The sequence below is a fragment of the Triticum dicoccoides genome, chromosome 7B (genome assembly GCF_002162155.2).
Source record: "Triticum dicoccoides isolate Atlit2015 ecotype Zavitan chromosome 7B, WEW_v2.0, whole genome shotgun sequence".
NCBI classification, from domain to species: domain Eukaryota; kingdom Viridiplantae; phylum Streptophyta; class Magnoliopsida; order Poales; family Poaceae; genus Triticum; species Triticum dicoccoides.
Genome location: NC_041393.1, coordinates 265,529,799 through 265,548,847, shown reverse-complemented (window position 1 = coordinate 265,548,847; position 19,049 = coordinate 265,529,799). Strand labels below are relative to the sequence as shown.

The 19,049-nt window shown below is 47.7% G+C and overlaps 1 protein-coding gene and 1 non-coding gene across 2 annotated transcripts; one reads left to right on the top strand and one right to left on the bottom strand.

Moving 5' to 3' along the window:
- Window positions 1–14: 14 nt before the first annotated feature.
- LOC119338105 (cytochrome P450 89A2-like) lies at window positions 15–1,786 on the top strand. The gene has a single exon (XM_037610402.1). It carries the CDS (start codon window positions 47–49, stop codon window positions 1,613–1,615), a length of 1,569 nt encoding a protein of 522 aa, XP_037466299.1. The 5' UTR covers window positions 15–46; the 3' UTR covers window positions 1,616–1,786.
- Window positions 1,787–11,353: 9,567 nt separating this feature from the next.
- On the bottom strand, window positions 11,354–11,426 carry TRNAR-CCG. The gene has a single exon. It is a non-coding gene; the product is annotated as a tRNA-Arg (tRNA).
- Between the last annotated feature and the right edge of the window lie 7,623 nt (window positions 11,427–19,049).

The window sequence follows — 19,049 nt, the reverse complement described above, 5'->3', positions numbered from 1 at the left end:
AAAGACTCCCTCACGCTCTAACTCGCTGGAGGTGGAGTAGTATAAAATGGCGCTAACGTTGCAACTCGTTGGTGCATGCCCAGCAAGTCCGGATCTTGCTGCACCCGCAATGGATCAGGCCGGCTCCTACTCCACCTCCACCACGCCCCTGTTGCTCCTCCTCGGCTCCCTCACGCTCGCGGTCTCGCTGTTCGTGCTGATTGGTCGCAGCAGCCATGGACGCGGGAAGGCGGGGCTCCCGCCCGGCCCGCCCGCGCTCCTCTTCCTCGCCAAGTTCGTCGCGCTCCGGCGGTCCATATTCGACCTGGGCCCGCTGCTCGTCGACCTCCACGCGCGTCACGGCCCCGTCATCTCCGTGCGCCTCTTCCGCACGCTCGTCTTCGTCGCCGACCGCAAGCTGGCCCACCGCGCGCTCGTCCAGGGCGGCGCCACCTTCGCCGACAGGCCGCCGCCGGTCGACCCCACCCGCATGTTCACGTCCGGGGGACGTGACATCAGCTCCTCCTCCTACGGCCCCTACTGGCGCCTCCTCCGCCGGAACCTCGCCGGGGAGGCGCTCAGCCCGGCCCGTGTTGGTCTCTTCGCGCCGGCGAGGAGGTGGGCGTGCGACGGCCTCGTCTCCAGCCTCCTCAGCGAGCAGCAATCCGCCGTGACGCTCAGGCCGCTCCTTCGCCGCGCCATGTTCGAGCTGCTCCTGTACATGTGCTTCGGCGCACGTCTCGGACGGGAAGCGCTCGACGAGGTGGAGGAGCTGCAGCACCAGGCGCTACTCTCGGTCACCACATTCCCGGTCTTCGCCTTCTTCCCGGCGGTCACTAAGAGGCTCTTCGGCAGACGCTGGGCGGCGTGCCTCGCTGTGCGCAGGAGGCAGGACGAGGTATTCGTCCCGCTCATCCACGCGAAGCGTGGCGACGGTGACCCGCCGTGCTACGCCGACTCCCTCCTCGCCGTCCGGGTGGCCGACGAGGGCGGCCGCCAGCTCACTGACGCCGAGATGGTCGCCCTCTGCTCCGAGTTCATGAACGGTGGGACAGATACCACGGTGACCTTGCTGGAGTGGATCATGGCCGAGCTCGTGCAACACCCCGACGTCCAGGCCAAGGTCTACGAGGAGGCGAAAGCCAATCCAGAGCTCAACAACCTGCAGGCAATGCCGTACCTGAAGGCCGTCGTGCTCGAGGGCCTTCGGCTGCACCCGCCAGGCCACTTCGTCCTCCCGCACGGCGTGCAGAGCGGCGACGCGGAGATCGCGGCCTACGCGGTGCCCAAGGGAGCGGAGGTCAACTTCCTGGTAGCCGAGATTGGCCGCGACGAGACTGTGTGGACGGCGGCGCGGGAGTTCCGGCCGGAGAGGTTCCTGGAGGGCGGCGAGGGGCACGGAGTGGACATCACGGGGAGCAGGGAGATCAAGATGATGCCTTTCGGCGCAGGCCGCAGGATGTGCCCGGGGTACACGCTGGGCATGCACCACGCCGAGTACTTCGTGGCGAGAATGGTGAGGGAGCTGGAGTGGCGGCCGGCAGCTGAGGGGGTGAAGGTGGACATGGCGGAGACGCTCGATTTCACCACCGTGATGAAGCACCCGCTCCGTTCGCTCATCGTCTCCAGAAGCTAACCATTTCCCACGCAAAATGCAACCTCTCGACATATGAGTCGAAGAATACCTCGACGCAACTTATTTATTGCGTTTAAAAGTATTTGAGTTCTAATTTGTACTCCTACATACTAAATTAAACATATTAAGGTTTGATCATGTCTATAAAAGATACATCAACATTTGCGGCAATGGATTTTTTTTAATATTAATACAGTACAGATACAAGCGCTCGTATATAACGTGCATATAATCATCCATATGAACACGGGAACACATGCACGTTTAAGAGACTGAGCCGGCGTATCCCTACGAATACACAGACAGAAAAAACTTGATCAGGTGTACGTCCAACGTCGTTTTCTTTTCCTTATAGACTACGAATTTTGATCCAATAATGCGTTTAGCGTCTCGAGTCTTCTATCAACTAAATTAAGAGTATGTAGACTACGAATTTTGATCCAATGATGTGTTTAGCGTCTCGAGTCTTTTATCAACTAAGAGCATCTCCAACAGCCGCGCTATAGCGCCGCGCGCAAAAAATCTTTTAGCGCGCGCGCTGCGGCTGGTTTTGCGCGCCCGCCTGCGCTGGCTCCAGCAGCCGCGCCATAATGCAGCGCGCGCGCGCCGTTCCAGCAGAGCGCAAAAATACAGCGCGCGCGACTCGCCGAGCATTTTGCGTATATGGATATTTTGGACAAAAATGAACATGTAAAATTTGACACAAACAAGTTGATGAATAAAATTTCATGTCCACAAGTTCACCAAAATCATGCCCACAAGTTCATCCAACCAAGTTCAAATGCAAACTAAAAGTTCAAGACATGAAAGACACATCAAGCTTCATCTTCATCTTCCTCTTCTTCGTCTTCGTCCTCATCTTCCGAAGACGACTCTTCCGCCTCCGAAGATGAACCTTCCTCCCTATCCTCATCACGCATCGCATCACGCACCGTATCATGTGAAGCTCCGACGGTGTTGGCAAGATCTTCAACGGCATCTTCATGGGAATGTGTGTGAGAAGCCACGGCGGCCGGAGGTGCACCCATGGCGGCCGGAGGTGCACCCATGCCTCCCATAAGAGAAGCAAAACTCATGCCTCCCATGACGGCCATAGCGTCGGAGGGTGCTCCAAAGCCACCCATGCCTCCCATGGCGACCGGAGGTGCACCCATGCCTCCCATGGCGGCCATAGCATCGGAGGGTGCTCCAAAGCCACCCATGCCTCCCATGGCGGCCGGAGGTGCACCCATGCCTCCCATGCCTCCAAAGCCACCAATGCCTCCCATGGCGTCGAGGCCACCGCCTCCCATGGCGCCGAGGCCACCCATGCCTCCCATGGCGCCGAGGCCACCGCCTTCCATGGCGCCGAAGCCACCCATGCCTCCCATGGCGCCGAGGCCATCGCCACCCATTGCACGAACCAAGGCTCTTTTTCGGATCAAGACTTCTTGTTGGGCAAGATTGACATACTCCTTTTGCGCCGCATTGAGGTTAGATGTGTCCATGAAGAACAAGTGCTTCTCCAATTCCAACAACTTAGCTCGCTCCTCGTTGCTCACTTTCCTCTCCTCCAAAGTCATCTTTCTCTCCTCGGCCGCCACCCTTCTCTCCTCGGCCGCCAACCTCCTCTCCTCGGCCACGGCATCTTAGTTCCTTGCCATTTTCCTCACCTCATTCGCTTCGACCCTTGCCTTCACAATAGCTTCCATAGCATTTTTAAGCTCATCATCTCCTTTCTTCTTTTTCTTTTCGGTTTTGTCTTTCTTGCACCCATCCGGTCGTTTTGGCTTCGAGTATGAAACCGAGTTGGGTGTGGGGCTTCTCTTGCCGTCATCACTTGATGCATCATCCTTCTCCTCATCATCATTCATCTCAATTGCTCGCTTCCGTTTGTTGCTCAAATGCAAATCCTCCAAACCATCACGCTTCTTCCATTTCTCATCATCCTTTAACACTTCATAGCAATGAGGCAAGGTAAAGATCCTGCCTTTCTTGATCTTCCCCTTCTTGGTTGTCCATGTCTCTTCTTTGAACAAGTTTTGTGCAATGTTATACTACAAGAAAAACAAAACAAGTTAGCACTTCGGTCACCAAAAACAAGTATGATGAACATATATGAGATGCCACTTACTCGATCATCCTCATTTGTGCCACTTGGGTTAATCTTGTCCACCGACTTTTGCGCGGCCGCCCACTTTTGACAATCCGAGTTGATTGTCGACCATCGGGACCGAAGTGATCTCTCGGAGCGGTAAATTCCACTCTTGTTGTGAGCATTAAAGTGTTCTGTCATTCGTCCCCAATACGCGTCTCTACTTTGATCACCTCCAATGGATGGATCCTTCGACACATGCAAATAAGTGTAGCATAGTAATTTGTCATCGGTGGTGGAGTAATTGCCCGCTCTTCCTCTCGGCGCCTCGACAATTCCCTCACCCTCCTCGTCCACCTCAAACTCATGGTCTTCGAAATGGATGTCATTGGTTTGAGACCAATGCGAATTGTTGGACCCAACACCCATAGTGGACATGTATGCATCATCGTTGAGACTACAATTTTTTTGAACAATGCAAATAAGCTATCTATATGTAAAATGATGATGCATTGAACAAATAATAAGAAGAAAATACTTGGAAATTTTTTCACCTTGGGGGCATTTCGTCGAACACGTGGTGCGCGTCGGCGGCCGGCTCAACGAGTGAGCTCACCGGCGCTTCGGTAGCCGCCGCGGCCGTCGAACGCCCTGCAAGCTTTTTCCCCCTCGCCATGCCGGAGCCGTCCGCCGCCTTGTTCTTCTTCGCGGATGTTTTGCCCTTCTTCGCCCGCGCCGCATTGGGTACCTTCTTCGACGGTGCGGCGGCGGCACGGGATGGCGCCGGCGCGACGCCACCCGGCGCCGGCGCCGTAGTCATCCGCAGCGGCAAGAAGAGGCTGCGCGCGAGGCCGACGCTCGGCGGAGCTCCGGCGGTGGCGACGCCAGCGCTCGCCAAGCTAGGGTTTCCGGCGGCTGCGGCGGCGGCGGCGGGGGGGTCGCGAATGTACAGCGGGGTGAGCGGGGCACCGATGTGCGCGTCCATGGCGGGGGGCAGGGCGCCGGCGCCGGCGCGCGCGGGGCGTAGGACGAGGAGAGGGAGAGAGTGCGGGCGCGAGCGCTCGAGTGTGCCGCGCGCTGTAGCTGGCGCTCCAAATACACCGCATGGATAAGTGTTTTTGACCACGCGCCCAACCCGTTATCGCGCGCGCGCCGTTTTTGCGCGCCCGCTGGAGCGAGCCGCCGCGTTGCGCGCGCGCTAAAAAGGCCTATTTTGCGGCGCGACGCTAGTTTAGCGCGGCTGTTGGAGATGCTCTAAAGGACTGATCGCTAGTGGTTTTTCTGGTTTTTGGCTACACAATATGAAAAGAAAAATAAAAGTGCTAGAAAGGGGACTTGAACCCAGGCTTATTCATTAGACTTTGAGCCCAATAACCAACTAAGCCACCTTTAGTTGTTGTCTATTGTATATAAATAAGGTTATTTGAACCTTTCTTTTTTTCTGTCATATCAGGGATAATAAATTCTTTTGCTTGGTAACTTTGACATGACTAGCGTGATAACTATGACTTAAGCAACATGATAACTATACTATGATAAGCCTGATAACTATAATATGAGAAGGTTAATGACTATACCATGAAAAGCAAGATAACTTTAGCATGGGGGAGTGGTAACTTCAGTAACGTTTTCACATGGGTAAAAAGTTATCATTTTGTTGTATGTAAGTTATCGGGTGTCTGGTGCGTAAATTACCATGCTATTTGCACTAAGTTATCAGGGCATATTTCTAGAACTTTTTGCCCATGGTGAAAAGTTATCAATGTGCTTATATGTAAGTTATCAGGTTAATTGTACATAAGTTATCATCTTATATGTAAGTCAACACCTTCCTTCCAGGTCGAAAAATTATCACACTTTGACTGAGTAAGTTATCAGCTCTGATGTGCGTATATTATGATGTTATTTGCATGGAAGTTATCGAGGTATATTTTTCAACAACATTTTTCTTGGGTCAAAAAGTTACCGCAATGTTTGTGTGTGGATAGTTACCAGCCCCGTTATGTGTGTATTACCGTGCACGGTATTTTTCAACAAACTTTTCTCTAGGGTAAAGGTTCTCGCGGTGTTTCTACACAAGTTATCAGGTCGGCAATGTGTATATTAGCATGTTATTTATACAAAATTACCGGGATATGTTTTCAACAACTTTTTCCCCTTCGAATCGAAAGTTATCACGGTTTTTGTACGTAAGTTATCAGCTTCGTGTGCGCAAATAATCATGTTGTTACACATAAGTTATCAGTGCAGTTTTTTCAACAACCCTCCTCTATTTCTGGGTCAAAAGTTACCAAGGCGTTTGTACACAGGTTGTCCGCTCCCTTGTGTGTAAACCACCAGGGTTTTCCTTTCAACAATTTCCAGTGCTCACCCCTCCCCCCAACGACATGGTTTGGAAATTAGCTACTCATGCTAGTAATATGTTTTAGTTTTTCTTGCATTCAGAAGGATAGTATTCATACAAAATGTACACATAAGCTACCTAGTTGGCTAGAAATTCAGGTTCGAATATTCTGCACCATTCACACACGTGAGATCTTTTTAGCTTTTTTGGCCGGAGATCAAAAGTACAAAAGAGAAATCAAACGAAATTTAATCAAAAAATCAAGATAGCCCAGGTGGTTATTGAGTTGTGAATTTAGCTATAGGTGGAAGGTTCGAATCCTGGCTTCCCCACTTTTTTTGAGAAATTGAATAGAAAAAAAAGGAAACATATGCGTGGACTGAGAAATTAGTGGTCGGAAAAAAGGAAACGGCTGAGAAAAAAGGAAACTGAGAAATTGAATAGAAAAAGGAAAATAATTAAATGCGCACACTCATTAGTTGCCGAAAAAAAAGAAAACGGCCGAAGAAAAAAGGAAACTGCCGCCAGCGACGTGCGTAGCAGCGGGCGCTAGATGCGCATCCAACGGCGGTCGCGTCATTCGGATCTGTTACAAACCAACAGTCGGCAGAATTTTAGCTTTACCGATCTTTTTTTTTAGCATTAAAACTTTATTCATCAAATAAGAGCAAGATCATTTACATAAGAATGCAGAATAAAGCCCGGGACAATGTCCCAAGTTTCAGACTTGCTAAGACTAAAGCTATGCTTTGCTAAGCCATCCGCTACCATATTCGCTTCTCTGCTACAATGAGTAAAATTGATGCTTTTAAATTCCATGGCCATAAGAGAGCATTCTACTACTATTGGAACATCAGTTCCCATGTATGCGTTTGGGTCAGATATAGCCTCCAAAGCAGTCGTACAGTCAGACTCCAAAATAAGCTTAGTGCATCCAAGATTCACTGCAAGGATCAGACCACACCTGATAGCTAACAATTCCGCAGAGCTTGCACTAGACACATGCGGTATTGCACAAGTAGTTGCAGCCAAGAAATTGCCTCGATCATCACGAGCAATAGCGCCGCAGGCTCCTGAAAAATTGTCCGCATGGAATGACGCATCGACGTTAACTTTTACCGCTCCCTCCAGTGGCTTCTTTCACTGATGACTGATCGTACGTACCGGCTGATTTGGTGTGTAGACTCGTACGAAGTTGGTGGCTAAAACTCGGATAGATATTGATGTTTGTTCCGGTGTCTGGACTGACTCCCCATTAGTTACTTGGCGCCTCTGCCACCAGATAAACCACATCGCAACCAAGATGAGTTCAGCCATTGGCAACTCATGAATCATGGTACGCATGCGGACCAGAATTTCCAAAGTTATAGAACCAGATCGATCTTGCCGCACGGCTTTTATAATATCATTCTGCAATCCTAACTCAGACCAAACATCAGATGCCCGTGCGCATGTAAAAAGGCAATGTTGTATGTCCTCTAATCCGATCTTGCAAAGCGGACATTGCGGAACCAAGGGTATATGCCTACCTGCCAGAACACCGAGGCACGGCAAGACCCCCTTTAGGACTTTCCAACCAAAATGTTTTATTTTCCCCGGGAGCCGCAGTTGCCACAGATCTTTCCAAACCATATTAAGGTTAGCGGTACATGGGTTATTCGAGTTTGAGTAATGACGTCCAAACTGATGATCAAACTCCAGCTGATATGCCGAGCGGACAGAGAAGGTTCCGGACCTCGTAAAGTGCCAGGCTAAAAAATCTTCAACTGCCTCAACATGTAGGAGAATCTGTAATATTCTATCTACATCAACCGGTGAAAACACACTACGCAACAATGCCTCATCCCACTGTCCAGTATGGGGATCAATAATCGCTGCCACCTTTGTTAACATAATTCCTCCTCTAGGGGTAATAACTTTTCTCGACTCACTAGATGGAATCCATGGATCTTCCCAAATATTGATGTGTGAGCCAGATCCAATTCGCCATATGCAGCCCCTTTTGAAAGTCTGAACCCCGGCTAAAATGCTTTGCCATGTAAATGAAGACCCTTTCTTCGGTCCCGCTTTTAGGATGTCCCCGTTAGGGTAGTATTTTGCACTCAAAACTCGTGCACACAAAGAGTCCGGATTTTGAAGAAGTCGCCAACACTGCTTTGCTAACATAGCAAGATTAAAGCTGTGAAGGTCTCTAAAGCCCAATCCACCTTTCTTCTTTGTGACACACATTTTCCACCACGCAAACCAATGCATTTCCCTCTTTTCCTGTCCATCTCCCCACCAGACACCCGATATTTCATCGGTGATTGATTTACATATACCTTTAGGCAACTTAAAAACTGACATAGCGTAAGACGGAATTGCCTTTGCTACAGATTTCAAAAGAATTTCTTTACCTTGAATTGATAGAAACTTTTCTTTCCATCCCTTCAATCTCTGACAAATTCTATCAACTAGATGCTGGAAACAATCGCTCCGGTCCACACCAACCATAGTTGGCAGACCAAGGTACTTATCTGACAAAGCTTCAGTTAAAATATCCAGTATACCACAAACACTCTCCCTGGTATTAACTCTAGTATTCGGGCTGAAGAAAATACTTGATTTTGGGGTACTCACTCTCTGTCCTGAACTAGTACAATAAGTATCAAGAATCCTCTTCAAAGTGTGAGCATTCTGGTCAGTTGCTCTCATCAAAATCAAGGAGTCATCGGCAAACAAAAGATGAGAAATAGAGGGTGCGTTTCTGGATACTTTTATACCTTCAATCCCACCAATGTCTTCCTCATGAGCCAGCATACTTGAGAACCCTTCAGAACAAATCAAAAACAGGTAGGGGGATAAAGGATCTCCCTGTCTCAATCCTGTAGTTAGAGTAAATTCTTCCGTTTCTGTATCATTGAATCTGATTCTATAGCTCACAGAGGAAACACACTCCATAATTAATTCAACCCATTGTGCATGAAATCCCAGCTTTTCCATCATCCGCCTTAGAAAGCCCCACTCTACTCTGTCATAGGCTTTCATCATATCCAATTTTACAGCACAAACATCATTAGAGCCATGTGACTTTTTCTTAATTGTATGGAAACACTCATACGCTACCAGCACATTATCTGTAATTAGCCTGCCTGGCACAAAGGCACTCTGGGTAGGAGATATTACCTCTGGTAGGATTTTCTTAAGCCTGTTGGCCAACATTTTAGAAATTATCTTATAAACGACATTACACAAGCTAATAGGTCTGAATTGAGTTATTACCTCAGGGCTATCCACCTTAGGGATTAGCACAACATTTGTGGAATTCCATCCATCTGGTATCTTTTTATGACTGATCGCATCAAGCACTTCTTTAGTCAGCTCATCTCCCAAAATATGCCAAAAGCGCTTGAAAAAATAGCATGAAGACCATCCGGGCCAGGGGCCTTCATATCACCTATCTGAAAGAGAGCTTTCTTTACTTCTTCCGATGTATAGGGTGCAATCAATAGCCTGTTCATCTGTGCTGTAACCACTGGTTTGACAGTAGCCATAAGATCATCATCAATAAAACCTGCATCTGAAGTGTAAAGACTCTGGAAGTAATAAAAAATGAGGGGTCTGAGGTTATCATTGCCCTCCACCCATCCATTATTATTATCTTTCAACTTCTTAATTAAGTTGCGACGCCTACGAGCTAAAGCAAAATGATTAAAATACTTCGCATTACAGTCACCCCGGCGCAACCAATTCACACGTCCTCGCTGGGCCCAGTAAATCTCCTCCTGCGCGAGAAGGTTCTCAATAATAACTGTGAGCTCCTGTTGTTTCGCCCTGATTTCAGACGTCTATGGCGCGCGCATTAGTTCTTCTAACTCTTTCTGAGCCGACTTCAGACGATTACGCGGCCCCTTCAAAACCTTTCGATCCCACATATGAAGATCTCTGTGTACTGCCGCAAGTTTCTCGCTAGCTATTGGGCATAGACCCCGAACTACTGCTTTCTGCCAAGCTGTTTTTACAACCTCCTCTACAGCCTCTTCTGCCAACCATCGCGCCTCAAACTTCCGGCCATCTCGAGTTCGCGGTGCAGCTACCCCTGCCAAGTAATCTGTATCCAGACAAATTGGCCGGTGATCAGACTTGCCCATATCAAGGTTAGACAGCCCACACAATTGGTGTAGTTTCATCCATTCAGCGTTCGAAACAGCCCGGTCCAGCCGTTCCCTCAATCCTCCTCTAAAGAACGTGAATTTGTCACCATGGTAGCCAATATCTTCTAGTGAGCAATCTGAGAGTGCATCCTGGAATGCCTGAAGCCGAACTTGTTGTCGTGGTGCTCCTCCTTCCTTTTCAGACGAGAATAAGATCTCATTAAAATCACCAATCGCAACCCATGGAAGTCTAGACTGAGCATGCAAATCACGAAGGAGTTGATACGTTCTCTCCTTATTATCCCAGTTTGGCTCGCCGTACACACATGATAACCTCCACTCTTTCCCATCCAGTTCCTCCACCGCCACATCAGTGCAACTAAAGGTAGTAGTCCGGGAGTAGATCCTAACCTCCTTCTTCCAGACTAGTAACAATCCACCCTTTCTGCCATCAAGACTTGGTGCCACAATTTTATAATCCATCCCCATCTTCCTCATCAGAACCTCTGCCTTATCCTCGTCCAGGTGCGTCTCGGACAGAAAAAACGCATCTGGATTATGTTGCCTCTGGATGGCCAGAAGCGAGCGAACTGTCGGGGCACCGAGGAGACCCCGACAGTTCCAACTTATGAGTTTCATTGTTCCCGGCGACCCTCCCCGGAGGAGGACGCCGATATATCATTTGTTACTTCTGAAGATCCCGTCTTCAGCCTTTTATTGTCATGAATTCTCTGGCCGATATTGCAAACTGCCGTTCCCATTCGAATCACCGATCCAATCACGTCAACATGACCTTCATCCTTACGTATACAGCAGGGGTCTCTCACCCACACACAAAGACAACGAGGATCGGAGTTGGACTCCATCCAGACAGGAGACACGAGGAAGATCGGCCTCTCCAGGAACGCCCTAGCCGCCGCGACTAGACGTCAGACTTCCACAACACGTGAAACGCACCTCAGACGATCAACATGGGGAGAAGAATACGTGGAGCAGACGCGTCGACAGAGGTGGATGCCGGCGCCGGACCGGCGCCGGCGGCAGCAAGGACGTTAACCCTAGGCGGCGCTTGGGGTTATATATGCCCAGTTTGTTTTTTTAGCTTTACCGATCAACTAAATTAAGAGTAATGTTTTTGGTGTAGAAAAACCGTACAAAAATATTAGAGGACAGACCGTACAAAAAGTCGACCACGCTGGGACTCGAACCCAGAATCTCCCGCTCCGGAGGCGAGCGCCTTATCCATTAGGCCACGCGGTCATTGTTAAGTGTGCTCAGCTTTGGCTTTGTAAAATAGAAAGTAAATCGTACGTATCAAACACTAAACAAGAATGGTCCGTATGTAGATACGTAGATGATTCAGCCAACGTAAACAGCAGGAGATTGTACAAACTCTTGTTACAGATTTAGATGCGCCTTATCCATCAGGCCACGCGGTCATTTTTGAGTGTACGCAGCTTTGGTTCTTTAAAACAGGAGTGAACTGTACGTATCAAACACTAAACAAGAATGGTCCATATGTAGATACATAAATGATTCAGCCAAGGTAAACAGCAGAGACTCTACAAACTCTATTTACAGATTTAAATGCACCTACCGATGTGATATAACAAGAATTTGTTTTTATTAGACATTGAGAGGGATATTCTTTTAACCCTCTTTTTTTTATGGTGTAATGATTTTATTCATCAAAAAGGATAGCAAAATCACTTGCGAGATGAAAGAACTCTTCGAAGTAAGAGCTTCCTTCGCTAAGAAGTGTGCAACTCAATTGACCTCACAATTGCATGTGATGAGCTTTTTTTTCTCGAATATACACAAATGTGAGTACTATATTATAAAGAAGAGAGTGGGGTAAAGAGCCCCTTCATGTTAGTGTTACAGGTTACATATATACATGAACACCAACAACACCATCCACCCTCGCTATCTAGTGCTAACTACTCATTGTAGCCCACCCTTCCACATCAGCGAAGAATCTTTTTGTGTCTCCCTTTAGTAGTCCCGCTAGCTTTTATACACGGCCCTCTCTTGCGACGGTGAGGATAACTTGATTCTTGGATGGCGTGGCTCCGTCGAAGATGATAGAGTTGCAGCGCTTCCACAGTTGCCACATAACTAGGATAATGATCGCGTTAGCATCTCTCTTAGCTTGCCCTCGGCCTCCCTTGTCTTGGCACCACACGGGGAGGCTGACCTCCGTCGTCGGCATCCACTCCGGCTTGCCCACAGAGTGACAGATCGCCGTCCACACCTCACGGCAAAAACACAATGTAGTAAGATATGGTTGATGCTCTCTTCCTCTTGGTTGCATAATGTGCATCTTTCTTGATGATCAAGTCCTCTTCTTGCCAACCGGTCAGACGTCCAACATCTATTTTGCATGGCAAGACATGTAAAGAAGCGACATTGTGTTGGCGCTTTGGACTTCCAAGTAAAGTCGGCCGTTGGGATGGTTTGCCTGCCCCAGAACTTGGCGGCGTAGGCCGTCCTCGTAGAGTAGCAGTCGTTCGCTTCCCAGGACCAGGTGATGTTATCTTGTCGTGTTGGGTCGAGCTCCCCTCTGTCTATTGCAGTCCACAGTGACATATACTCGCGTAGCATCGTTGTTGTTACCTCCGGGCCAACTTGAGTAGCCCATCTAGCATCCTGCAGCGCCTAGGAGACAGTGCATGTGGCTCTCACACCTTTCCTGACACGGTCATAAGTAGTCGGTGCAAGCTCTGCAATCCTGTTGCCGTCGAGCCATCTATCTTCCCAGAAGAGTGTTGTTCGTCCGTCGCCTATCGTCCAGTGAGCTGCCACGTTGAAAATTTGTTTGGATGCTTCTGGCACTGGGATTTGGAATTCAGCCCATGGGCGTGAGTTATCTAATCTTTGCAACCAAGGCCACCTTGCCTCCATGGCAGTATTCATCCACTTCAAGTTTGGAAGTCCGAGTCCACCCGCCCATTTGGGAGAGCACAAGGCCTCCCATGTGACGGCACAATGGCCGCCGGTCGGGCTTGCCTCCATGCACCACAAGAAACTGTGGCAGATTTTGTTCATTGATGTGATTGTCTTCCGCAGGAGGTCCAACGCCATCATCGCGTGCAACGGGATCACACAAAGCACGGATTGGACTAGCAGCATTCTTCCACTCTTTGGCATCTTGGCCGCCTTCCACTTACGTAGAACTGCCGTGAGCTAGTCCACTAGGTTGGTTAGTTGGACGTGGGATTGCTTTCGTAGGGTGAGTGGCAATCCTAGGTACTTGCATGGAAAGACTCCACTCGGGAAGCCAAGGGCCCATTCCACTGCCTCCATGGTCTCGACAGAGCATTGTATTGGGTATGCTGCACTTTTAGATATGTTAACTCGCAGCCCCGATGCTTCACCAAATAGCCTGAGTAGTGATGCACACGCATGTAGGCCGAGCTCATTTATCTTCAGGAGGATCATGACGTCAACGGCGGACATTGATAGACGATGCTTCAACCCTGTCCTTGCTAGAGGAGCAAGTAAGCCCCTCGAGGTTGCCAGTTCGAACATACGATGCAATGGTTCCATGATTAGGATGAAGAGCATTGGAGAGAGAGAGGCGCCTTGTCTCAGACCCGCGGTATTGTAAATTACTCTTCCCGGTGTTCCGTGGATCATGATTCTTGTCGATGAACTTGTCAACAACCCACATATCCACGCAATCCAACGTTCCCCAAAGCTGGCCACGCGGAGAACTTCAAGGAGGAAGGGCCACTGCACAGAATCATATGCTTTGGAGATGTCAAGTTTGAGCATGATTCTTGGGTCTCAAAGGGCATGCAGTCTTCATGCGGTGCATTGGACTAGCATGAAATTATCATGTATGGATTGGCCTCTAACGAATGCACTTTGGTGCTTCCCCACTATAGAAGTCAAGTCTTCTGCAAGTCTTGTGGACAACATCTTGTCAAAGATCTTGATCGCACCGTGTACTAGGCTCACTAGCCTGAAATCTCGAATGTCCACGCACCGTTCTTTTTAGGGAGTAGAGCCACAATCGCGTTGTTAATTGCTGGCGGGCCTCTCATATCACCATGGTAGAAAGCTTGGAGTGCCCTCATAAGATCACCTTTTACGACATGCCAGCACGATGCATAGAACCGTCCCGTAAATCCGACGGGCCCCAGCACCTTGTCCATGGGCATGTTCTTCACAATTTTCTCCACCTCCTCCACAGTGAAAGGACCATCGATGCGAGACAGGTTCATGGTCGGCACCTGGAGGAGGCTGAGGTCGATGGTGTGCGCTCTCGAAGGTGCGCCGGCAAACACACTTGTATAATAGTTATCCACTTCATTGGCAATCTCTTCATGTCCGGTTGTAGTTGTATCCCCATGTCGAATGGTGGTGATCATGTTCCGAATCTGTCTATGGCATGCATGTTGGTGGAAGAAGCTGGTGTCGGAGGGAGAGGATCCTTGATCTTTGTCGTGCAATTTTTCATTCCAGGGAGCATAGAACAAGGAGTTTCAGTTTAAGTAGGCGCCTTAGGCCGCGCTCCTGCTTTGATAGTGCCCTAGTGTCCATTGCCTTATCAAGGCAAAAAATGACCTCCATGGCAATCCCAATTTGAAGTTTTACATTGCCTATCCACTGATCGCTCCATTTCTTGAGGCTTTTTGCCATGGCCCGAAGTTTGAGGTCAAGGGCGACATAATGATTACCCTCACTTGGTATGGAGTTCCATGCCTCCTCCACAATTTGCATGAAGCCCTCTGCTTTTGTCCAAAATGCTTCAGATTTGAAGCGTCTGCCCGTGCGGAGTTCCGCATCCAAGTCTAGTATTAGCGGGCAGTGGTCCGAGACCGAAGATCCGAGCGCCGCGAGGTGACATGTCGGATATAGCTCCTTCCAAGATGACTGGTGAAGATATGATCAATTTTCTCCATGGTTGTTTGTGCCCGCTCATTTGACCACGTGTACCTCCGCCCATTTAAGTATATCTCTTTGAGTTCCAAGTTGTTCGGCTTTCTACAAAAACGTGGCATCATGCGCCTATTCACAAGTGTATTGCTTTTATCCTCCGGGTTGACTAATAAGTTGAAGTCGCCCACAACTGCCCATGGCCCAACAATCAACTCTCGGATGTCGACCAACTCTTGCATGAACTCGATTTTTTCGTGGTCATATTGCAGGCCATAGACGCTGGTCATCCACCATTGCGAGCCTCCAATGTGTGTGACTAGCGTCATGAGCGCATTGCTCATGTAATGTGGGTGGGACAGTGTGACGACTGAAGCATCCCATGTGAGGAGGATGCCTCCCCTCATGCCCGTCGCAGGCAGGAAGTAGAAACTATCAAATTTATTCCCAAGAGAGTGGGCTACCACCTCCGCTGATACAATCTCCATTTTTGTCTCTTGGAGACATACAATGCTCGGCCTAACCGCGTTAACCATCTGAAAGATAGCATTCCGACGTGCCGGGTTATTAAGGCCCCGTACATTCCACACTAGTCTTTTGAAGGATGTCGTATTCATTTGAACGGCCTACACATAGAACCACCAGGGCCGACACTAGTGCCTGTCCACCACAATGTCCTCATGGTCCCCAAGCGGCAGTATGGAGGCATCCCATCTGAATAGGGCAAGAATTGCCTTGATGTGGCCATCCGAGAGCGGCTGGTCGAAGAGCGGCATGTGATGAGCTTGACTTGTCCTATCTTTTGCAAGTTGTAAGCATTCAACAATAGTGGCAGCTGAGCCCCCCAAAAAAAATGTGGATCTTTAAGCACATCAATTACCACAATGCAATTGGATTCGGCCTCAACCTAGCATCATAAGTGTCCACCCACGTTCAAACCGTTTCGTAGTGCAAGTGCTTCTCTTGTTGTTGCATATGAGACATGTAGTATAAACCAGGTCGATTGATTACCCACAAGTGTAGGGTATATATTGTAGTCCTTTCGATAAGTAAGAGTGTCGAACCCAACGAGGAGCAGAAAAAATGACAAGCGGTTTTCCATAAGGTATTCTCTGCAAGCACTAAAATTATCGGTAACAGATAGTTTTGTGATAAGGTAATTTCTAATGGGCAACAAGTAATGAAAGTAAATAAGGTGCAGCAAGATGGCCCAATCCTTTTTGTAGAAAAGGACAAGCCTGGACAAACTCTTATATGAAGGAAAACGCTCCCGAGGACACATGGGAATTATCGTCAAGCTAGTTTTCATCATGCTCATATGATTTGCGTTCATTACTTTGATAATTTGATATGTGGGTGGACCGGTGCTTGGGTGCTGCCCTTCCTGGGACAAGCATCCCACTTATGATTAACCCCTATTGCAAGCATACGCAACTACAAAAGAAGTATTAAGGTAAACCTAACCATAGTATGAAACATATGAAACCAAATCAGCCCCTTACGGAATAGCGCATAAAGTTGGGTTTAAGCTTCTCTCACTCTAGCAACCCATCATCTAATTACTACTCCATAATGCATTCCCTTAGACCCAAAGATGGTGAAGTGTCATGTAGTCGATGTTTGCACTATGCCACTAAGGAATTAACAACACACATATCATGAAGAGACCGGACGAATATCAAATTCACATGATTACTTATGCCAAGACTTCTCCCATGTCCTCAAGAACAAGTGAAACTACTCATAAATAATATTCATGCTCAAGATCAGAGGGATATTAAATATCATAATGGATCTGAACATTTAATCTTCTACCAAATAAAGCAACTAGCATCAACTATAAGATGTAATCAACACTACTATAGCAACCCACATGTACCAATCTGAGGTTTTGATACAAAGATTGAATACAAGAGATGAACTAGGGTTTGAGATGAGACGGTGCTGGTGAAGATGTTGATGAAGATTGGTCGTCCCATGGTGGGAGGGTTGTTGGTGATGACGATGACCTCAATTTCCCCCTCGCGGAGGAATGTATCATCGGCGTAATCGCTCCGCCGGGGAGCAAAAGTGCTCTTGCCCAGGTTCCGCCTCGAGACGGCGACACTTCGTCCCGAAAGTCCTCTCTCTATTTTTTCTAGGGAAAATGAGCTTATATACCAGAAGATGGGCACCGGAGGCTGGCCAGGGGCCCCACGAGGCATGATGCACCTGGGTGACCCCCCTATGGTATTTCTTTTCTCCAATATTTTTTTATTTATTCCAAAATAATTCTCCGTGAAATTTCAGCTCATTTGGAGATGTGCAAAATAGATATCTCTGACATAGCTTTTTCAGGTCCAGAATTCCAGCTGTCGGCAATCTCCCTCTTCATGTAAATCTTGCAAATTAAGAGAGCAAAGGCATTAGAAGATCCACAAAGTATTACATTGGTCAAAAACATCATAATTAATAGTAGGAAAACATGATGCAAAATGGACGTATCACTCTCCCATTAGTAGATAAATCAATCTAATTGCCCAAACCAAACAGATAGATCGAAGAGAAATACAAAGCTATGACAATCATGCATATAAGAATTCAGAAAAGACTAAAAAATATTCATGAATAATCTGATCATAAACCCCCGAATTCATCGGATCCCAACAAACACTCCGCAAAAAGGATTACATTGGAATATCGATGTGGCGAGTTGTAATGGAGTAATCGGGAGACAACCATCGAGATTTGTTTGGTACAAAATGATCTCGGTGAGATCAGACGTGGGGTGGCACGTACAACCACCATGGAGTCATGTTGAAGGTGGAGCCAGAGTCCGATGGATGAGTACACTCTGTGTTGATGGAGGGGCTACGACGTAAATGCATGGAGAGTGAAAGCCTATTTCAGCGGGAAAAGCAAGAGACATGTGGATCGGACTGGATACCAGTGGTCTGATGAAGACGTGATACTTGGAATTGGTTGGTGATGATCGATGATTGTCTGTAGTGGGGGTTGAGACAGTGTGGGCTAGCTACCCTGGAGACTCAACCAGGACAGTAGAGGCTCGATGCGGTGATAGCGGCGAGGCATGCGGTAAGCATGGGACACGGTGAAAGGCCAAGGCACTGGTAGTCAGACATGTGGTCATACAAATTGTGCGGAGGGTAGTGAAACAGTGCTGGCGAGTACCAGGTTCAAGTTGGTGACTAGATCTATCGAGTTTGACATGTCAGATGGATGAGAGTAGACCATAGGGAATCTGAGAAAGTGACGGAAAGTCTGAAATTATCATGTTTATTTATTTGATCGCCGGGTCTGGCTAGACCCTTTTTCCTTTTATTTTTTCTTTTCATGTTTCTTTTCTTTTATGGTTTCTCTGTTATTTCTATTCCATTTTGAATTTAAATTCCTTCCAAAAGGAAACCTACTCTAAATTCCAAATGGAATATTTGTGATTTGATGAAGAATTTATTTGAGAATTTTGATCAAATATTTCTACACTTTATTTTCTAGACTTTGTTTAAATATTCTTTTGAATATATTTTATTTTACCAAAATGTTTTCTTCTGAGATTTGTTTGGTTTGGTTTTCACTTAACCCATCTCACAATTTCTTATATTTTTGGATCCAATTCTTTTTGGAAATTTTATTTTTCTATTTCCCTTTTAGGTTTTAATTAGGCTTTCCATTTTCTGTGGCTTAGGTTTCAACCACAACCTAGCGATGTTTCTAGTAGTTGCATAAGGCCTTTGACCCTCCTAGGTGATCAAACAAAACAACCAAGGTAAATCAACAAGAAAATCCTAGTCAAATTTTAGCTAAAGGCAACAATATAAGCTGTTCTAGAAGAAAAATATTCCCTATGAAATTTTTGAACATTCTAGTTTTGGGGAAAATCTGGATGTGACAACAGTGCTCCTTCTAGAGGGGCAGAGCCATCCGAGCTCCCTCACATGTAGCCGATCGTCGCCATCGAACCATTTCAGCATTGCCCTTGCCAAGCCAGGCGGAGGGATC

Coding starts and splice junctions, on each gene's coding strand:
- LOC119338105 (XM_037610402.1), top strand. CDS start 47: ATGGCGCTAACGTTGCAACTCGTTGGTGCATGCCCAGCAAGTCCGGAT.